The sequence below is a fragment of the Pelophylax lessonae genome (genome assembly GCF_965119305.1).
Source record: "Pelophylax lessonae genome assembly, chromosome: 2".
In the NCBI taxonomy this organism is placed as follows: domain Eukaryota; kingdom Metazoa; phylum Chordata; class Amphibia; order Anura; family Ranidae; genus Pelophylax; species Pelophylax lessonae.
In genome coordinates this window covers 682,110,959-682,128,510 of record NC_138769.1, presented here as the reverse complement: position 1 = coordinate 682,128,510, position 17,552 = coordinate 682,110,959, and the positions used below count along the sequence as shown (strand labels likewise).

General features: G+C 50.9%; 1 protein-coding gene across 1 annotated transcript in view; it reads left to right on the top strand.

The window, feature by feature from the left end:
• Positions 1-1,717: 1,717 nt before the first annotated feature.
• Positions 1,718-17,552, top strand: part of PIWIL4 (piwi like RNA-mediated gene silencing 4) — a 558,880-nt gene continuing 543,045 nt past the window's right edge. The window contains exon 1 of the mRNA XM_082244560.1: positions 1,718-1,792. Within this exon, the coding sequence (XP_082100686.1) occupies positions 1,765-1,792 (28 nt within the window). The 5' untranslated portion in view covers positions 1,718-1,764. The remainder of the gene's footprint in view (positions 1,793-17,552) is intronic.

The following is a 17,552-nucleotide window of genomic DNA, read 5'->3' as shown; positions in this document are numbered from 1 at the left end:
CTATAGAAAAGGATTTAATACATAAGGACACAAAAAATGTTCTTATTAAAATTTACACTATACAGAAAGATTGCTGGCATATGTAGCATACCTGGTGTTTGCTGACTTTGATTGTGCGGTATGTAAACATTTTATGGCCACATAATGGTAGGGGGGTGGGGGGGGGGGGGGGGAGAGACTGCCTGGAATGTCCATGTATTGAAACCAGCATAGTTGAATAAATGTGTTATTTGTTTTGTATTAGCGGATTACCATTTTGGAACGTCCTAGGCGTGTGTTGAACGCACGCCCGGCATATGGAGACCGGACGTGCGGTTGGGTATGCGTTTCAACGGTTGTATATGTCACTTCCGCTTGTGGCAATATGTTTCTTTTGACAAATGTTGCATTTGTCCGTTTCCCAGGTGAGTGTGGAAAGCCTTACATATGGGCACAGGAAGTGTGGGTGGGTATGCGTTCCACACGTTATGTACGTCACCTCCAGTTTCGACAGTACAACACTGCGCATGCTACCATGTTCTGTATCCTCTCACTGGTACAGTTAGCATTGTATGGAAACAAACGGTAACTCCAGATCCCCCCCCCCTAGTGGTGGAAAACCATAACTGCAGTGCACACGGCATGCAGAGTGATGGTGTGTGGCGATATTAGTTCTCCCTGGTCCTTCTAGCTCCTTCTGTGAAAAACATGAGCTACAGTGCACCCAAGGTACATAAATGTGGGGGCAGGCCCCCTATTGTAATGGTAAGAATTAAAAAAAATAAATTACAATAAAATGAAATAAAATATGAACGGGATGAGGTAGATTAGAATCAAGATAAGGGAGCAATGCCTTAGAGTTTTGGGCAACTCTCAAAACATATACATTTATAAAGAGAGAAAAAATAGATTGCTTAGGACCAACCAGGTATGTTACAAAAATGGCAAACAATTAAAAGAAAAAAAAAAGTTATTAACAAGGCCATTGATATAAATAAAATTGTTAATAATAATAAAAAATATATGTTAAACAATAAACATAAATAAGATAAAATATATAATAATCATAATAATAATAATAGTGGGGGAAAAACACTACATATGTGTGTACGCCTCAAGGAAAACGTGACGCCATGTGTATAGTGACAATGCACTGACCTGGGAGTGGTGATCAGATTTTTTTTTTTGTTTGTTTCGTTTAAACCGTGATCATTGACATTCATGACACATTTACTTTCCTTATACCATTTGGCTGCATTCATGCAGCCATTGTTTACTACTGTGAACTCATGGTACAGGGCCATTTTCATTGCTCAGTATGAAGGGATCACTGTGACCAATCACAGTGATCACAGTAGTAAACAATGGTCGCATGAATGAAAGCCTTTGTTTACAGTTACTAATGTGAATCACTGCGATCTCATGGTGCAGGGCCTTTGACATTGGCTTCTGTTGGAAGACCTACAGAATGCCCTCCCAGAAAGGCACTTGCCCCACCTAGCAATTTACAGTGGCCAGGCAGGAAGCAGTAAAGGGAAAAACTTAGGGACTTAGGGGTGTATTTGAAAAAAAAAAAAAATGTTGCTCCAAAAACTGTAGCTGATAGAAGAAAACGACTCAGTGAGTTGTATAGTGTAGCTGTGTGCCGCTTCTCTATAAACTGTACTAATCTTTGTTTCTTTTTCAGGTCAGCTGTCAGCAGGTGATGGCAGAACTATGCTGGCAGAGAGAGGACGGCGACCGCCACGCAACTTTCAGGATTTGGGGGTCTACACTCGACAGACCATGTCCCATGTGATTGATCGCAAGACAGGTACTGTATTTGTAAAGATAATGTTTAATATAATTTGGTCTTGTTTGAAATTGTTTTTCTTCAACTGGTTTGAATAATGTATTGCTGTATGTTTCAGCTCCTTCTTGTGCCCTTTCCTGACACAGAGGGTTGATTTACTAAAGCCCAACTATACTGTGCACTTTGGAAGTGCAGCTGCACTCTGCAAGTGCAGTTGCTGCAGAGCTTAGTAAATGAGGTAAAGCTTCACTGTATAAAATAGCCAATCACATGCAAGGAAAAAACAAAAAACAAAACAGTATTTCTCTTTTGTTCACTGACACACAGCTTCAAGTCTTCAGATCATTGGGCTTATGCTCTCACTCTCTAGGCGTAGGATTAGGCGGAAATCTTTTTGGTTACACCCCCGGGGCAGTCCCAGAGGGTATACCATCACTTCCTGCTGTGGGACTTCAGTTTTTTTCTGCCTAGTAAGAAGTAAGGACCTAACTCTCTGCTGAAATCTGCGGTCCTGGCATTTTTTCCTATTTAAATAGAATTTCTCTTACGTCCTCCGACAGTCGCCGCCTCTTCATATTCGTCACATATGGGGTATTAGACTTTGCTCCGAAGGAGTAGCTAGGCAACAGAATATGTTAACAATAAAGCTTTAACATATCCCACCCTCAAGGGGTGGTCCCCTCAGTCAATACCCTCCTACTTCCTGCAACCATATCTCAGTTTTAATGTCTAGCTTGTCAGGAGTGGCTGGCTCTCTCTGTGCTGGGACTTTTTGTCCCAGACTCTTTCTTCTTTTTGATATTTTGTTTGAGTTTTCTCTCTACCTTTACTTAGCTGTTATTTTTGTCAGCATTAGTTAGTTCTTCGGACGAAGAGGATCATGCGGACTGGGTCTCGGGCTGATCCCCCTGGTCGCAGGTCGTGGGTCAGTGGCTTCCCAGTCTGCCATCGAGCGTTCAGCCAGGTAACGCTCCTGGCACGGTGAACGACCCATCCCTGTTCGGTGCAGGGATGATTGGTGAGGTGGCTACCTCACCGGACGCTGTGCGGTTTCTGAACCGCCATTGTGTGCGTCTTGAATTGCGACTCTCCCTGCCTCATGTGCAGCGGCTTGTTCGCCTGTGCGGGTTCCCCACGCCATGTGAGGTAAGTGTATCTATGTGGGGACCTGTCTGTCTGGGGGGGGTCTCAGTCTGGGACTGTGTAACCTGCCTTTAATCACACTGCTTGTCTCCCTATATCTCGGCTGCATGCTGTGGGCTGCAAGGGGGGGGGGGAGCTGTATGACACTGGGTATGTCAGGCTGGGCAGTGTGAGGAGCTGTGTGCTGTGGGGCATGTTTTTAATGGCATGTTGGGGCATATACAGCGATCGCTGCGGCGATCTAACATGTATCCATAGTATGGGATAATATTGTGTGTGATTCTATGCACTGTGGAGCGGCGATTTCGGCGCCAAACGGCGCCATTTTACCGGCGCCCGCTCCGGCCGCATGGTTTACATGCACGGCGGCCATTTTCTTGTAGCCTCCATAGGCTTACATAGAGCGCCCTGGCAGCATCACTTCCTCTCTCCTGGAAGCACCGATCGAGGCAGCAGCAGCAGCGGAGTCTCCTCAGGTTTTATCCTTCTATTCCTGTATTCCATTGCCTGTATTCAGTCTGTATATTCCCTGTGGGGGTCTCATTGTGCCTGAGTGTGGTGCGGTGGGCTGCGCTTGCCGCGCTTGCTGTAAGGGGGCAGTTAACCCTGGTTGTCTGGCATACAGGGGCAATGGATTCTCAGGAGGGCAAGTTTCCCACAGTATTGGTGGAAAGCCAGGGGACCGCTGTTTCCCCCCCAGGGGGGGATTTGGCCACTATTGTGGCTGGCCTTGCTGCACAGGTGCAAATGCTGGTGGCTGCTCAATCTACTAAACGGCCCAGAGTTACTCTGTCCTCTGATTCTGAGGGTGAAGGTGATGGGGCTGTTCTGGCGGGGACCCCCCTATCGGGGTCCCGCTCCTCTCTTGATCTAGTGGGGTCTGAGGTAGAGGCTGAAGTTGAGGGGGTTGATAATTCTCCCCCTGGCTCGCCTGAAGAGCTTGCAATCATGGATGAGTTGATTGCTTCCATTAAGCAGACGCTACGTTTGCAGGACGAGGTGTGTCCCCCAGCTGCCTTGGCGGCTTATGGGACGCAGAGAAAACGCAGGACGCCGCAGGTTTTTCCCTGCAATGCTGATTTTCAGCGCGCTGTTAAGGACCAATGGCGCGATTTGCGCAAGCCTTTTGCGGTACCAAGTAAATTTAAGCTGCGTTATCCTTTCTCGCCTGCCACTGATGAACGGTGGTGTGTGCCTCCGCCAGTGGATCATGCTATTGCGGTTTTGAACAAAGCCACTGCGATCCCTGCAGAGGGATCCCCTGTTTTCCGTGATGCCACGGATAGGAGACTGGAGTCTCTTGCCCGTCATACTTATTCTGTTACGGGTTCTATGCTTAAGGCTCTGTTTGCTTCTCTCATGGCGGCCCAGGCGATCGCAAGTTGGACGCAGATGCTTAGGCGCGTCCTAGTGGCCGATTCGGCCTCGGCGGCGACCCTGGATATGGTGGATCAGATCCACCAGGGTGTCATGTATCTGTGTGATGCGGACCTGGACCTGATTCCGTTGGCCGCGCGTGTGCACAGCGTGGCGGTGTTGTCTCGCCGCCTGGTTTGGTTGAAATGTTGGTCGGTGGACCAATCTTCACGTAAAACCTTAGCCAATCTGCCTTATGATGGGTCTCGCCTTTTTGGGGAGTCCCTGGATGTGTTGATTAAGGGGATTACCGGGGGTAAGTGCACTCTCTTGCCCCATTTCCCCAAGGCTAAGGGGGCTTCTGGGAAGAAGCATGCTCATTTTCGGCCCCCTCAGGGGTCCTTTCGTGCCTTTCGGCCGCACTACAAGGGCAAACCGTTCAAGGGCCAGGGCTCTCTGAAGAAACCCTGGTCTGGGAAACAGAAGTCCGGCCAATCCGGACCTGCGGCCCATAACAGTTCGGCCTGAAGGGGCGCCCTCACCCAGTTTTGGGGTGGGGGGACGCTTGCTCGGTTTTCTTCAGCCCTGGTTGGCCCGTGTGCGGGACAGATGGGTTCTGGAAATCGTTCGATCTGGTTACAAGATCGAGTTTCTCTCTCGGCCAGAGAGCAGATTTTTTCCCTCAAATCTACAACTGTCTCCAGAGCGCCTGCGGGATCTGCACCTGGCGGTGCGGGACCTGAGGGCTCAGGGAGTGGTGGTTCCGGTGCCTCATCGGGACAGATTTCGGGGGTTTTATTCCAATCTGTTCACCGTGCCCAGAAAGGAGGGCAAGGTTCGTCCAATTCTGGACTTGAAAGCTCTGAACCGCTCTGTGCGGGTTCGCAAGTTCCGCATGGAATCCCTGCGCTCGGTGGTGGCTGCCCTGGTTCCGGGGGAATTCATGGCCTCCATCGATTTGAAGGATGCGTATCTTCACATCCCCATATTCGAGGGTCGTCAGAGATACCTTCGATTTGCCATTGCGGAGGATCACTACCAGTTCGTGGCGTTGCCCTTTGGGCTCGCCTCGGCTCCGCGGGTCTTCACCAAAGTGCTTGCACCGGTTCTGGCATTATTGAGAGCCCTGGGCATTTCTGTCCTGGGGTATCTGGACGACATTCTGATTCGGTCTGCGACCAGTCAGGGTCTGGAGAAGGACCTGTCTGTCACGATGCAAACTCTGCAGGAGTTCGGTTGGACGATAAATGTTCCAAAGTCGACACTGAGTCCGTCGGTTCGTCTTCCCTATCTGGGAATGATACTGGACTCGGTGCAGGCGAAGGTCTTCCTGCCGGAAGACAAACTCAGGACTCTTCAGGAGGAAGTCAGGTCCCTCAGGGACGTTCCGAACTCGTCTCTGCGGACGTGTATGAGATGTCTGGGATTGATGGTCTCGGCTTTCGAGGCGATTCCTTTCGCGCAGTTTCACACGCGGGGTCTCCAGGCGGAGATCTTGTCCAAGTGGGACGGGCGACCTCAATCTCTGGATCTTCAGATCTCGTTGAGTCATCGCACCAGGGAAAACCTTCTGTGGTGGCTCCGGTCCCCGTTGGTGTCCGGGGGCAAGTCGTTTCGTCCGATCTCGTGGACGATAATCACCACGGATGCCAGCCTGTCGGGCTGGGGTGGTGTTCTGGGCGTTCTGTCCGCCCAGGGGACCTGGTCGGAGGGGGAGTCTTCCCTCCCGATCAACATTCTGGAATTGCGTGCGATAAGGCTCTGTCTTCATCGTTGGACGGACCGGCTGCAGGGCTGCCCGGTTCGGGTGCAGACGGACAATGCCACGGCGGTGGCCTACATCAACCACCAAGGGGGCACCAGGAGTGCCCGAGCGGCTCGAGAAGTGGCCGACATTCTGTCTTGGGCCGAGACTCATGTCCCGGCGATAACGGCGGTTCACATTCCGGGAGTGGAGAACTGGCAGGCGGACTATCTGAGTCGCCAGACCCTGGATCAGGGGGAATGGTCTCTCCACCCGGCTGTCTTCCAGATGTTGTGCGCGAAGTGGGGTCTTCCAGATGTGGACCTGTTCGCGTCTCGCCTCAACTACAAGGTGAAGAGGTTCGTGGCAGGGACGCGCGGCCCTCGGGCAGACGCGTCGGACGCGTTAGTGGCCCCGTGGCATCAGTACAGGCTGATGTACGCGTTTCCACCGATTCAGTTGCTGTCCCGGTTCCTTCGCAGGTTACACTCGGAACGCAGCACGGTGATTCTTGTGGCACCGGACTGGCCTCGCCGGTCCTGGTACGCAGACCTCGTGAATCTGGCGGTCGACGCCCCCTGGCGTCTGCCTCTTCGGGACGATCTACTGTCTCAAGGACCGATTTACCATCCTGCTTTACAGTCGCTGGCTTTGACGGCCTGGCTGTTGAGACCGAGGTCCTGAAGGAGAAGGGTCTCTCTCCAGAGGTTGTTCATACCTTGATCAACGCGAGGAAGTCTTCCTCGGGAAAGGTTTACTACCGTACTTGGAAGGCCTATTTTGCCTGGTGTGAGTCCAGGGGGTTTTCACCCCGCACGTACTCGGTTTCCCGTGTGCTGTCTTTCCTTCAGACGGGTGTCGATCAGCGTTTGGCGCTGGCTACGATAAAGGGTCAGGTGTCTGCGCTGGCCGTTCTGTTTCAACGTCCCGTGGCTTCCAACTCCTTGGTTGGCACTTTTATTCAGGGTGTGCGGCATCTGGTTCCTCCTAGGAGGGATCCTTTGCCCCCTTGGGACTTGAATCTAGTCCTGTCTGTGTTACAACGTGCTCCTTTTGACCAGATCAGGGAGATATCGTTGTCTATGTTGTCCAAAAAGGTCGCCTTTTTGGTGGCGATCACTTCGGCTCGCAGAGTGTCGGAACTGGCGGCTTTGTCCTGCAAGTCTCCGTACCTGGTTGTTCATTTGGATAAGGTGGTCTTGCGACCTAATCCTTCTTTTCTGCCGAAACGAGTTTCGGAATTCCATCTTAACGAGGATATTGTTTTGCCTTCGTTGTGCACGAAGCCTAAACATCCAAAGGAGGTGAGACTACATTCTCTGGATGTTGTTCGGGCGATTAGGGTTTACCTTAAATCGACTGAGTCTTTTCGAAAGACGGACTCCTTGTTTGTTCTTCCAGAGGGTCCTCGGAAGGGCATGGCGGCTTCCGCCTCTACCATTGCCAAATGGATCAGGCAGACCATTGAACAGGCCTATGCCTTGCAGGGGAAGGTTCCCCCTGTGCCTGTGAAGGCGCACTCTACTAGATCTCTGAGTACGTCTTGGGCCTGTCGTCATGGGGCTTCTGTAGCCCAGGTGTGTAAGGCGGCGACTTGGTCGACCGTACACACTTTCACAAAATTCTACAAAGTAGATGTTCAGGCATCGGCGGATGCTTCCTTTGGCCGCAAGGTTCTTAGTGCGGCTGTTCCCTAGGGTCCCTTGTTGGGGACTCCTGGCTGTTGGGATAAGTTTTGTATCCCCTGGTTTTTTGTCTTTTCCTGGGTTGTTGCTCCTGTTGAGCACTTATTTTTGCTGTTGCCCAGCTGGTTTCCTTCCTTTGGTAAGGTTCCTTTCTTTGATGTGGAGACTGCGTTGCCTTTCGGCGCGGATGCGTTTCCCACCCCTCATGTTTGCACTGCTTTGGGACGTCCCCATATGTGACGAATATGAAGAGGCGGCGACTGTCGGAGGACGTAAGAGAAAACGGAATTTTTGTAAAATCTTACCTGTAAAATTCCTTTCTCTGAGTCCTCCGACAGTCGCCGCCCCCGCCCCTCTTTTGGGGTTTGACTGTATACTCTACTGCTATTCCACTAAAACTGAGATATGGTTGCAGGAAGTAGGAGGGTATTGACTGAGGGGACCACCCCTTGAGGGTGGGATATGTTAAAGCTTTATTGTTAACATATTCTGTTGCCTAGCTACTCCTTCGGAGCAAAGTCTAATACCCCATATGTGACGAATATGAAGAGGCGGCGACTGTCGGAGGACTCAGAGAAAGGAATTTTACAGGTAAGATTTTACAAAAATTCCGTTTTTTTACTTTTTCTTTATTATTTTTGTTCCCGTGTGAACTACAATCACCAGCCGGACTGGGTGACGCACTGGGTATTCTAAATCCTTAAGGACTTCCCAGTCTGGCCTGCGAGCGCGACCCAACTATTAGCTCCGCGCTAGGTTGGCCACGACATAGCCCCACTGGACGGGGGCTGACCGGCAAGTGAAACGCCTCACGAGGTCGCATAGCCCTGGTCAAGACAGCAGTCACGACCAGAGTCACAGCGTACCTCAGGCTGCATTTCTCCCATTACAAGATGGTGAGGTGGACAGCTGGAAGTGGCGCCGTTGTATGGTGTGTAGTGTCCCCCCTCCTTTCCTGCGGAATTGCTGGGGTGGTCGCAAGAACCTTGCCGTAAGTGGGGTCTCTCTTTTTGACCAAGAGACCCTGGAATGGTAAGTCCAAAGCTGATGCTTCTGGTTCCGCAGACAAGCTTTCCCCAGCTTGAAGGTGCGTCCTCACCCGTGTCTGGATTGGGGGTCATCTTCGCTTCTTCCCGGATCCGTGGACCTTACTCATTCAGGATAAATGGGTCCACGAACAAATTTGGTTCGGTTACAAGATCGAGTAACCTGTCTCCAGAGTGGCTACAGGGCCTCTACAGAGCAGTGCAGGACCCGTTAGCACAAGGGGTAATGTGTTCCAGAGTCGGAACGTTTCCAAGGTTTTTATTCAAATCTGTTTACAGTTGCCAGGAAGAAAGGCAAGGTTCGTCCAATCTTGGATCTCAATGCTGTGAACCACTTTGTGCAGGTTCAGAAATTTTGCATGGCGTCCATCCGCAGAGTAGTAGTATCTTTCCTTCATCAAGGAGATCTGCTGGCCTCTCTGGAGCTCCTGGTGGTAAGCTACAGTTGAGCTCCAGTTGTTCCTAGTTTATCTCCTGTTGTTACATGGTTGGCTATGTTCCAACCCCTCATGTTGACACTGCTTTGGGACATCCCAATGGTCTGAAGACTTGAAGCTGTGTCTGTCAGTGAATGAAAGAGAAAACTGGATTTTTGTTTTGCCGTGAAATCCTTTTCTCTGAGGTTCACTGACAGACACAGCACCCTCCCCTCTGTTGGGGTTGAGTTGTTTTGTTCTTCTGACACTGCTTGTTACAAACTGGAAGTCCTATAGCAGGAAGTGATGGTATACCCTCTGGGACTGCCCCAGGAGTGTAGTGTGATATTTGGGGTGATAGCTCCAAGGGAATCACGTGCACAAGCTGGGTAAACTTAAACAAGAAGTGGTTTATTTTCTTCCATAACAGAAATAAGGCTTCCAGCAGCAAACAGTTCAGAAAACAGGCATAACTTAAAAGTCAGCTTAACTTCAGCATATATGGTAATTGTAATACAATACCGGCTTTTGGCAGGGGTTTTTACACCAGGTATGTAGTCCCAAGCAGTAGCTTGTCTCCAGCCACCATGCAGCACACAAACACACTTGTTTTAGCAGCTCAGTCTCCCAGGTGTATGTCCAGCTCCTACTCCCCACTCCCACTGACACTACTTCCTGTCTTTAAGAGCTGGTCTCTCTGGGAGACAGCTTAACCCTTTCCTTCCTGTGATCCCATACTTCCCTTAAAGGGACCACAGCCCAAATATTGGTGCAATGTAACACCCATCCAGGACCCAACCTCTATGACCTCCGCAGTAGCCAGAAAGGTTTCCGCCTAGTCCAACTCCTAGAGAGCGAGAGCATAAGCCCAATGGTCTGAAGACTTGAAGCTGTGTCTATCAATGAACCTCAGAGAAAAAGATTTTACGGTAAAACAAAAATCAAGTTTTCTCTTTCGTTTATTGACGGACACAGCTTTCCATTATTCAGAACCACAGGGTTATATTTCCCCCTACAGGAGTAGTACACTAGGCAAAAAAAAAGACATCACCCTCTCTGCTATAGGCCTTCAGTTTTTTTCTGCCTAGTCTGGAGTAAGAACCTAGTTTCTGCTGGAATCTCTGGTCCTGGCAATTTTTTCCTTTAAATGGCATTTTTTCCTTTAGGTTTTTTTCCTGTGAGATCCACAGTCAACTGCCGGACTGGACAATGGGCTGGATATCTAGATCTAGTGGTCCCTGGTTTTGGGGTAGACGCAGACTCCTCCCTGTGACAGGCAGACCTGCGGGTTCTCCTCCTTCCCCTCAGACCCACCCTTGGTTGTTTTATGGTCCCTGTGGGTCATCTTGGTACCCCCCCATCTGGGGTAGCGTGGTGGGTTGGGAAAGTGGGAGAGGCTGGTTTTAATGCACTGTACCGCGTTTGGGGGGACGGCGGCGATGACGACGGTGGCTAGGCTTCACATGGCTGGGTGGCAGGGCTCTGGTTGCTACTGGTTCCCGGTCTCCCCTCTCCATGCTGGATGGTGTCAGGGCTGCAGGGATCCCTCCTGGGAGTCTCGTGGAGCCACGTGTAGTGGCTATTTCTCTTTCGTTCATTAAAGGACACAGCTCCTAATCTTCTTGGCTATTGGGTTACACTTCCCCTACAGGAGTAGGACACTAGGCAGAAAAAGAACTTGACTACAGTCCTAGGAGGTATACTCCCCCTCTCTGCTATAGCTACAGTTTATTTCTGCCTTGTCAGGAGTAAGGACCTAGTTCCTTGCTGGGATCTCTGGTCCAGAGGATCGGCTTGCTGGAGGGGCTTCTGCCACAGCTCCCCTTTCTCCTGATCTGTGCCTTGTCTGGGCCTCAGGAATCCCTCTTGGGTCCCGGGGAGCCTGGTGGAGCCACCATTTTGTTGTAGCCTGAATGCTGTATACGCTGCCGGCCATGTTTGTGTAGCCGCAGTGGCCATTTTTGCGTTAGTTTGGCATTGAAATCAACGGTAATTTTAGCTGTGGGAACCCCTCTTTATCCCCTGGTGCTGACTCCTGGGCCTCTTTTCTTCCTGGATGCCACATGTGGAGTGCTTTTATCCTGGTGCTGCCGGTGACTGCCTGGTGGCGTGGTGAGTCTGGTGGGGTCCTCTCCATCTCTCTGCTTCCAGATCATGGGGTGCTGTGTTGCTGGTGACCGGGTGGTGTTAACAGCGCAGTGGGGGTGTCTCTTAGCAGAAACTTTTTGCATTTTAGTTCAGTACCCTTATTCCTCATGGAGTCTTTGGAGCACATTTCCCCACCTGACCCCCTTTTATAGCCTGCAGGGCCCTCCAAGTCCCAAACATCCATTGATGCACTGACGGTGGTCCTGGAGTCCTTTGTGTCCCGGGCGGAGATGGCTTCTGGACGTCGGGGTAGTAAAAAGTATCCCCTGCCTTCTCTTGCTTCATCTGTCTCCAGAGATCCTGAATCTGATCTGGCTGCCGCGGACGGGGCCCACCCTGAGGAGTCTGTGGCCACGCGCCCTGAGTTCTCAGATAGTGTGGATGATTCCTCCACTCCTGTAGCCGCGCACTGCAAAAGGCACTGGTGGACGCACTGATTGTATCTGTGCGTGAGATTTTCAAAATGGAGGACGCAGCTGAAGCTGCGACATAGGCATCGGCTCCCTTTGGCACTCACAAGCCGCCTAGAGCGGCGAAGGTGTTTCCATATCCTTCCAATTTTGACAGATTTGTCTCAAGAGTGGGAACGGCCAAAACGTCCCTTTGTGGTCCCTAAGCAATTTGCAATGAGGTACCCCTTTGAAGAGTCCCTCCTTAAGAAGTGGACTGTTCCACCAGTGGTGGATCCCCTGGTTTCCAGGTTGAATAAGGCAACCATGATTCCGGTAGAAGAAAGGTGGAAGCTCTGGCTCATAGTATGTTCACTGTGGCTGGCTTGGCACTCAGACCGGTCTTCACCATTTCCCTGGTGTCACAAACAGAGTGGGATAAGCTTCTATGCCGTGACCTGGAGGGTGAGCAGCTCCCCTCTGCCTTTGCTGAGCTGGCGGATCAGTTGGTCCAGGGGGTGCAGTTTATCTATGATGCCACTTTAGGTGGGGCTCCCCTGATTTCTAGTTTGTCTGTTTCGTCAGTGGTCATTAGGCATGTTTTGTGGCTTAAACGTTGGTCTGCGGACCAGACCTCTAAGAAAGCCTTAACTGATTTTCCTTTTCAAGGAGGTCGCCTGTTTTGAGCTACCCTGGATGACATCATTAAGAGTCTCACAGAGGGGAGGCGTACCTTTCTTCCGCAAGTTAGTTAGGGTAAGGAACCCCGTCGCAGATGTAGTCCATCCTTCTGGGCTCACAGGAACTATTTTCGTCCCACAGGGTCGACTGACAAAGGGTTTAAAGCCTTTTAAGACCTCTTCGGAGGATCCAAGCGACCTTGGCCTTGCAAGTCCAAAGCGGGTTTCTCCAGACCCGCAGACAAGGCTCCTTCTGCATGAAGGTGCGCCCTCACCCGTGCCTGGCGTGGGGGATTGTCTTTCCTGGTTTTCGGACCCGTTAAACTCCTTGGTGCAAAATAAGTAAGTCCACAAAGTGATACGGTCCGGCTACAAGATCGAGATTCGTTCTTGCCTGCCAATGTGCGTCTGGACTGATTGCAAGCCCTATTTGGGGAAATGCAAGACCTGTTTCTTCAAGGGGTTTTGGTTCCTGTTTCAACCTCAGAACGTTTTCAGGGGTTTTTATTCAAATCTGTTCACAGTCCCAAACAAAGAAGGCAAGGTGCATCCAATTCTAGATCTCAAGGCCCTGAACTGATTTGTGCGGGTACAGAAGTTCAGAATGGGGTCTATTCACACGGTGTTGGCATCCCTGCATCAGAAGATTTCTTTGCCTCTATCGACATCAAGGATGCTTACTTACACATTCCAATATGTGTCTGTCCCCAATGCTTCCTCTGTTTTGCCGTGGGAGAGGAGCATTGTCCGTTTGTGGCGTTTCCCCCTTGGTCTTGCCTCTGCTCCTGAGTTCTTCATAAAGGTGTTGGCCTCTGTGCTTGTGTTGTTACGTCAGCGAGGGATCACAGTGCTGGGCTACCTTGACGACCTTCTCTTGCGAGCAGAGTCTCCTACTGCTCTGATGAACAACGTGCGCATCGCTATACGGACTCTGAGGGAGTTTCGGCTAGCTTCTGAATTATCAAGTCTGCTCTGGTTTTCTAGCCAGTGTTCCTTCCTTTGGACAAACTCCAGAAGTTACATGCTGCGATTCATCCCTTGCTGTCCAGCCGGTGGTCGTTCCTCCAGACTTGCATGAGGGTTCTGGGCCTGAAGGTTTCTACCTTTGAGTCGGTCCTGTTTGCATAGTTGCATACGAGGTCCCTGCAAAGGGAGATCTTGGCCAAATGGGACATGTGTCCGAAGTCTCTGGACAATAAAATCTGGCTGAGCCGAAAAAGGAAAGGGTCTCTGATCTGGTGACTTCGCTCTCCAGCTCTACACCCTTGAATTGGACAGTGGTTACCACGGATGCCAGTCTGTCCAGGTTGGGAAGTGTCCTTGGTCGGAACTCCGCTCAGGGAGTTTGGACACTGCACGAGTCCAGGTCCCTGATCAATGTCCTAGAATTCAGAGCATTTAGGCTGTGTCTGAATCAGTAAATGGATCCTCTTCAGGGGTGTCCAGTGCAAATCCAGTCAGACAATGCAACGGTCGTGGCTTTTGTCAACCACCAGGGTGGAACAAGAAGTGTATTGGGTGCTCTGGAGGTTGTCGGCATTCTTCAGTGGGCAGAACGTTTCGTTCCGGCCCTCTCAGCCATACACATTCCAGGGGGAGGAAAATTGGCAGGCGAATTATCTCAGTCGGCATGCGTTGGACCAAGAGGAGTGGTCCCTTCACCCGGAGGTTTTTCCTCAGCTGTGTCTCCAGTGGGGCACCCCAGAGGTTGATCTGTGGGCAACTTGGCTCAACAGGAAGGTGTACAGCTTTGTGGCTCTGTCACGGGATCCGCTAGCAGATGTGCTGGTGGCCCCCTGGGGCCATTATCGCCTGATTTGCGCCTTTCCTCCTCTCAAACTTCTGCCAAGACTTTTGTAGGAATGAGGCAGAAGGAATTCCGGTAATTTCTCTATCGTTCATTGACAGACGCAGCTCCATATTGTTCTTAACCATTGGGTTATGCTGCTCCCTACAGGAGTAGGACACTAGGCAGGAAAAAACTTTACCACACCTATATGGGGCAGTCCCTGAAGGCATACACCCATTCACTCTGCTATAGGATTCAGTTTGTTTGTGCCTAGTTTTGGAGTAGGACCTAGTTCCCGACTGGGACTTCGGTCTTAGCTTGTTTATTTAAAAAAGGAACCTTTGTTAAAATTTTTATTTTTTTAGCTAGTAATATTCCTGAGAGAACAATCGGAGAATAATCACTCACAGACCTGGCACATTAGCCAATTCTCAACATGGCTGCGTCCGCATGAATACTCACACACGTATTGCTAACGCACATTCGCTAGGGCGTGCTTGCTGGCGCACAAAATGGACGTCCAATCCCAGCACCCTCTGGCCTTTAAAAGGATACCTGTGGCACATGAGCATTGCTGACTGGTCTTCAGCTCCTGTTTCCTGCTTCCTGCCCCTGTATTTGCTGCTGCTTCTGATCACGTGTTGTCAACCCGGCTTGCTCTTGAATTCCTCTTGTCTCGCTCCCAACTCTGACCTTGGATTGTTCACGGATCTTCTCTTGTCATCTGCTCTGTGTATGACCCCGGCTTGCCTAACAACGACTCTGCTATATGATCTGCTGTCCATTGGCTTACTGACCTCTGCTTCCATCCCCGACTACGCCTTTGGCTATGCCTTGTCTGCTGTTGATCCTGCTTGCTGCACTTTCCATTATAAACTACTTCCAGTGGTGTGCAGTCTGCACCATCCTCAGCGCTCCTGGGTCCTAATGCTCACCTCCTCTGGTGTTCACCTGCAGAGAGATCTCCCTACCACCAACACTCATGTGGGACACAGATGGCAATCCCTGCTACTTTGGGCTTTGTGCGTCCTGTTACCACCTTCAGGGACACCGAGCACTCAGTCGCACAGAGAGCCCTCTCAGCATTTCGGCTTCAGGACCAGGTACGTGACACCCAGTCTGGCAAGCGAGCGTGTGCAGGTAATAACCCTGTGCTAGGCCTCGCCACGACAGGTCCCCACGGGACAGGGGCTGGACGGGGGACGGGGGCTGGCCCACGAGTGAAAAACAGCCTGAGTTGCAGCATGCCCCTTGGCCGTCAGCACCCCCACCCCGAGTGGAGAGGTAGTCTGTCCGGAGTGGCGCCCACCCGATTGTCGTTGGTATGGGCGAGTAGTGTCCCCCCATAGCTCTGGCGGTATCGGGGTGGACTTGGCCCCCTCCTTGGGATGGTCGGACCACTGGGTTCCCTTCCATTTCCCCCAGCCCCTCTAACAGTCACAGTGTTTTTTTAACTGCTTTGAGGGGTAATAGAGCAGCGGATGGGCATCAGCCCCCCCCCCCCCTCAGGGGTGTGGACATATGGACTGCCTGACGCCCCCTTGAACCGGGGGGCTCCTTGGGGGTATTGTTGTGTGGGGGTACTATGCCTGCACGTCTGCGTCACGGCGGGCCCCCTCTTCCCCTTTATAGGGGGCTATGTATATCCTTTTATGTCCTTTATGGTGGGTTACCCTTAGGTCTAATAGAGGTCCTTTAGTGGAACTTTAGCCAGCGTCCCCTTGCAGGACTGTGGTTGGCGACCTCACCTGTTTATGTTCTCAGGGTAAGCTTAGCATATAGTGATTCTATTGGGTCTATGTCCACGCACTTTGGGTGCTCTGCAGTGAGGATGTCTCCTTTTTTTTTACTGCACATGCGCATGCAAGGGCGCTGGTGGATGCACTGATTGTATTGGTGCAGATAATTTTAACATGGGGGTGCCAGTCTCCTGAGGGCCCACAGATCCCTTAAAAGTGGCAAAGGTACTCCCTTTTCCCGCCTACTGTGACAAAGTTGTCGCGAGTCAGTGGAGTTGTTCTAAACGCATTAATGGTAACCACGCATGGTGTAGCTAAACAGCTGGTCTGTGGACCAGGCCAGGCTTCTAAAAAGGCTCCTTCAGATCTCCCCTTTTCGGGGGACCGACTATTTAGGTCTTTGTTGGATGAACAGATCAAAGGACTCACAGGTGGGAATAGTACTCTTCTTCCTCTATCCGCTAAGGGCAAGTCACTGTGTAATAAACGTGGCCCTTATTTTTCAGCACACTGGCGGTCATTTTGTGTCTTCGGCACACAGGAGAAAGGACCAAAGCCATTTAGGTCATCTGGGGGTTTCAAGAAGATGTGGTCGGGTAAGCCGAGAACAATCCCCTCCAGATTTGCGGACAAATCTCTGTCTGCATGAAGGGACACCCTCATCCGTATCTGGGGTGGGGGGACATCTTTGTTTTCTGTCCGGAACCAGGGATCTCCTTGATTCAGGACAAATGGGTCCACGAGCTGCTTTGATCGGGTTACAGGATCGAATTCAGGTCCCGACCGTCGGACAGATTTTCCCGTCCAATCAGTTCTGGTGGGTGATCTTTCAATCACTGTACGGACTTTGCAAGGGTTCCGTTGGACCATCAATTTCAGAAAATCTGCTTTGGTCCCAGTCTCCAAAATGGTTTATCTGGGACTGACTCTGGACTCAGCCTCTACGAGGGTGTTTCTTCCCCTGGAAAAGCTGCAATAGTTGCAGAGGGTGACTCAGTTGCTGTTATCCAGCACTCTGTCCTCATTGGAGACTTGAATGCGAGCTCTAGGCCTGATGGTGTCTACCTTCGGGGCGGTTCCGTTTGCTCAGTTCTACACGAGACCTCTGCAAAGGGGTATTCTTGTCAAGTGGAACAAGGATGCACAATCTTTGGACAAAATCTGATTTGGTTGAGTCAAAACTCTAAGAAGTGCATTTCTGTAGTGGCTTCCTTCCTGCAGTTTGTCTGTGATGCCTCTTTGGACGCGGCTCCCCTGATTTCTAAGCTATCTGTTTTTGCAGTGGTGCTTAGGCGTGTAATGTCGCTTAAGCGGCCCTGGTCTGGCAAGCTGTGAATGGGATTCTCTAGCCCCGCAGACAAGGCTCCTTTAGCATAAAGGTGCGCCCTCATCTGTGCCTGGGGTGGGGGGACGTCTTTGCTGGTTTCTAGGCCCGTAGACTTCCTAGGTAAACGACAAATGGGTTCATGAAGTTATATTGTCCGGTTACAAAATAGAGTTTCGTTCTTGCCCTCCGGATGTGCATCTGTCCCTGGACCGATTGCAAGATTCCTTTGGGAGGCGGTGCAAGACCTGTTGCTGACAGGGTATGATTGTCCCGTTTCGGGTATCGGAAAAATTTCAGGGTTTTTATTCAAACCTATTCA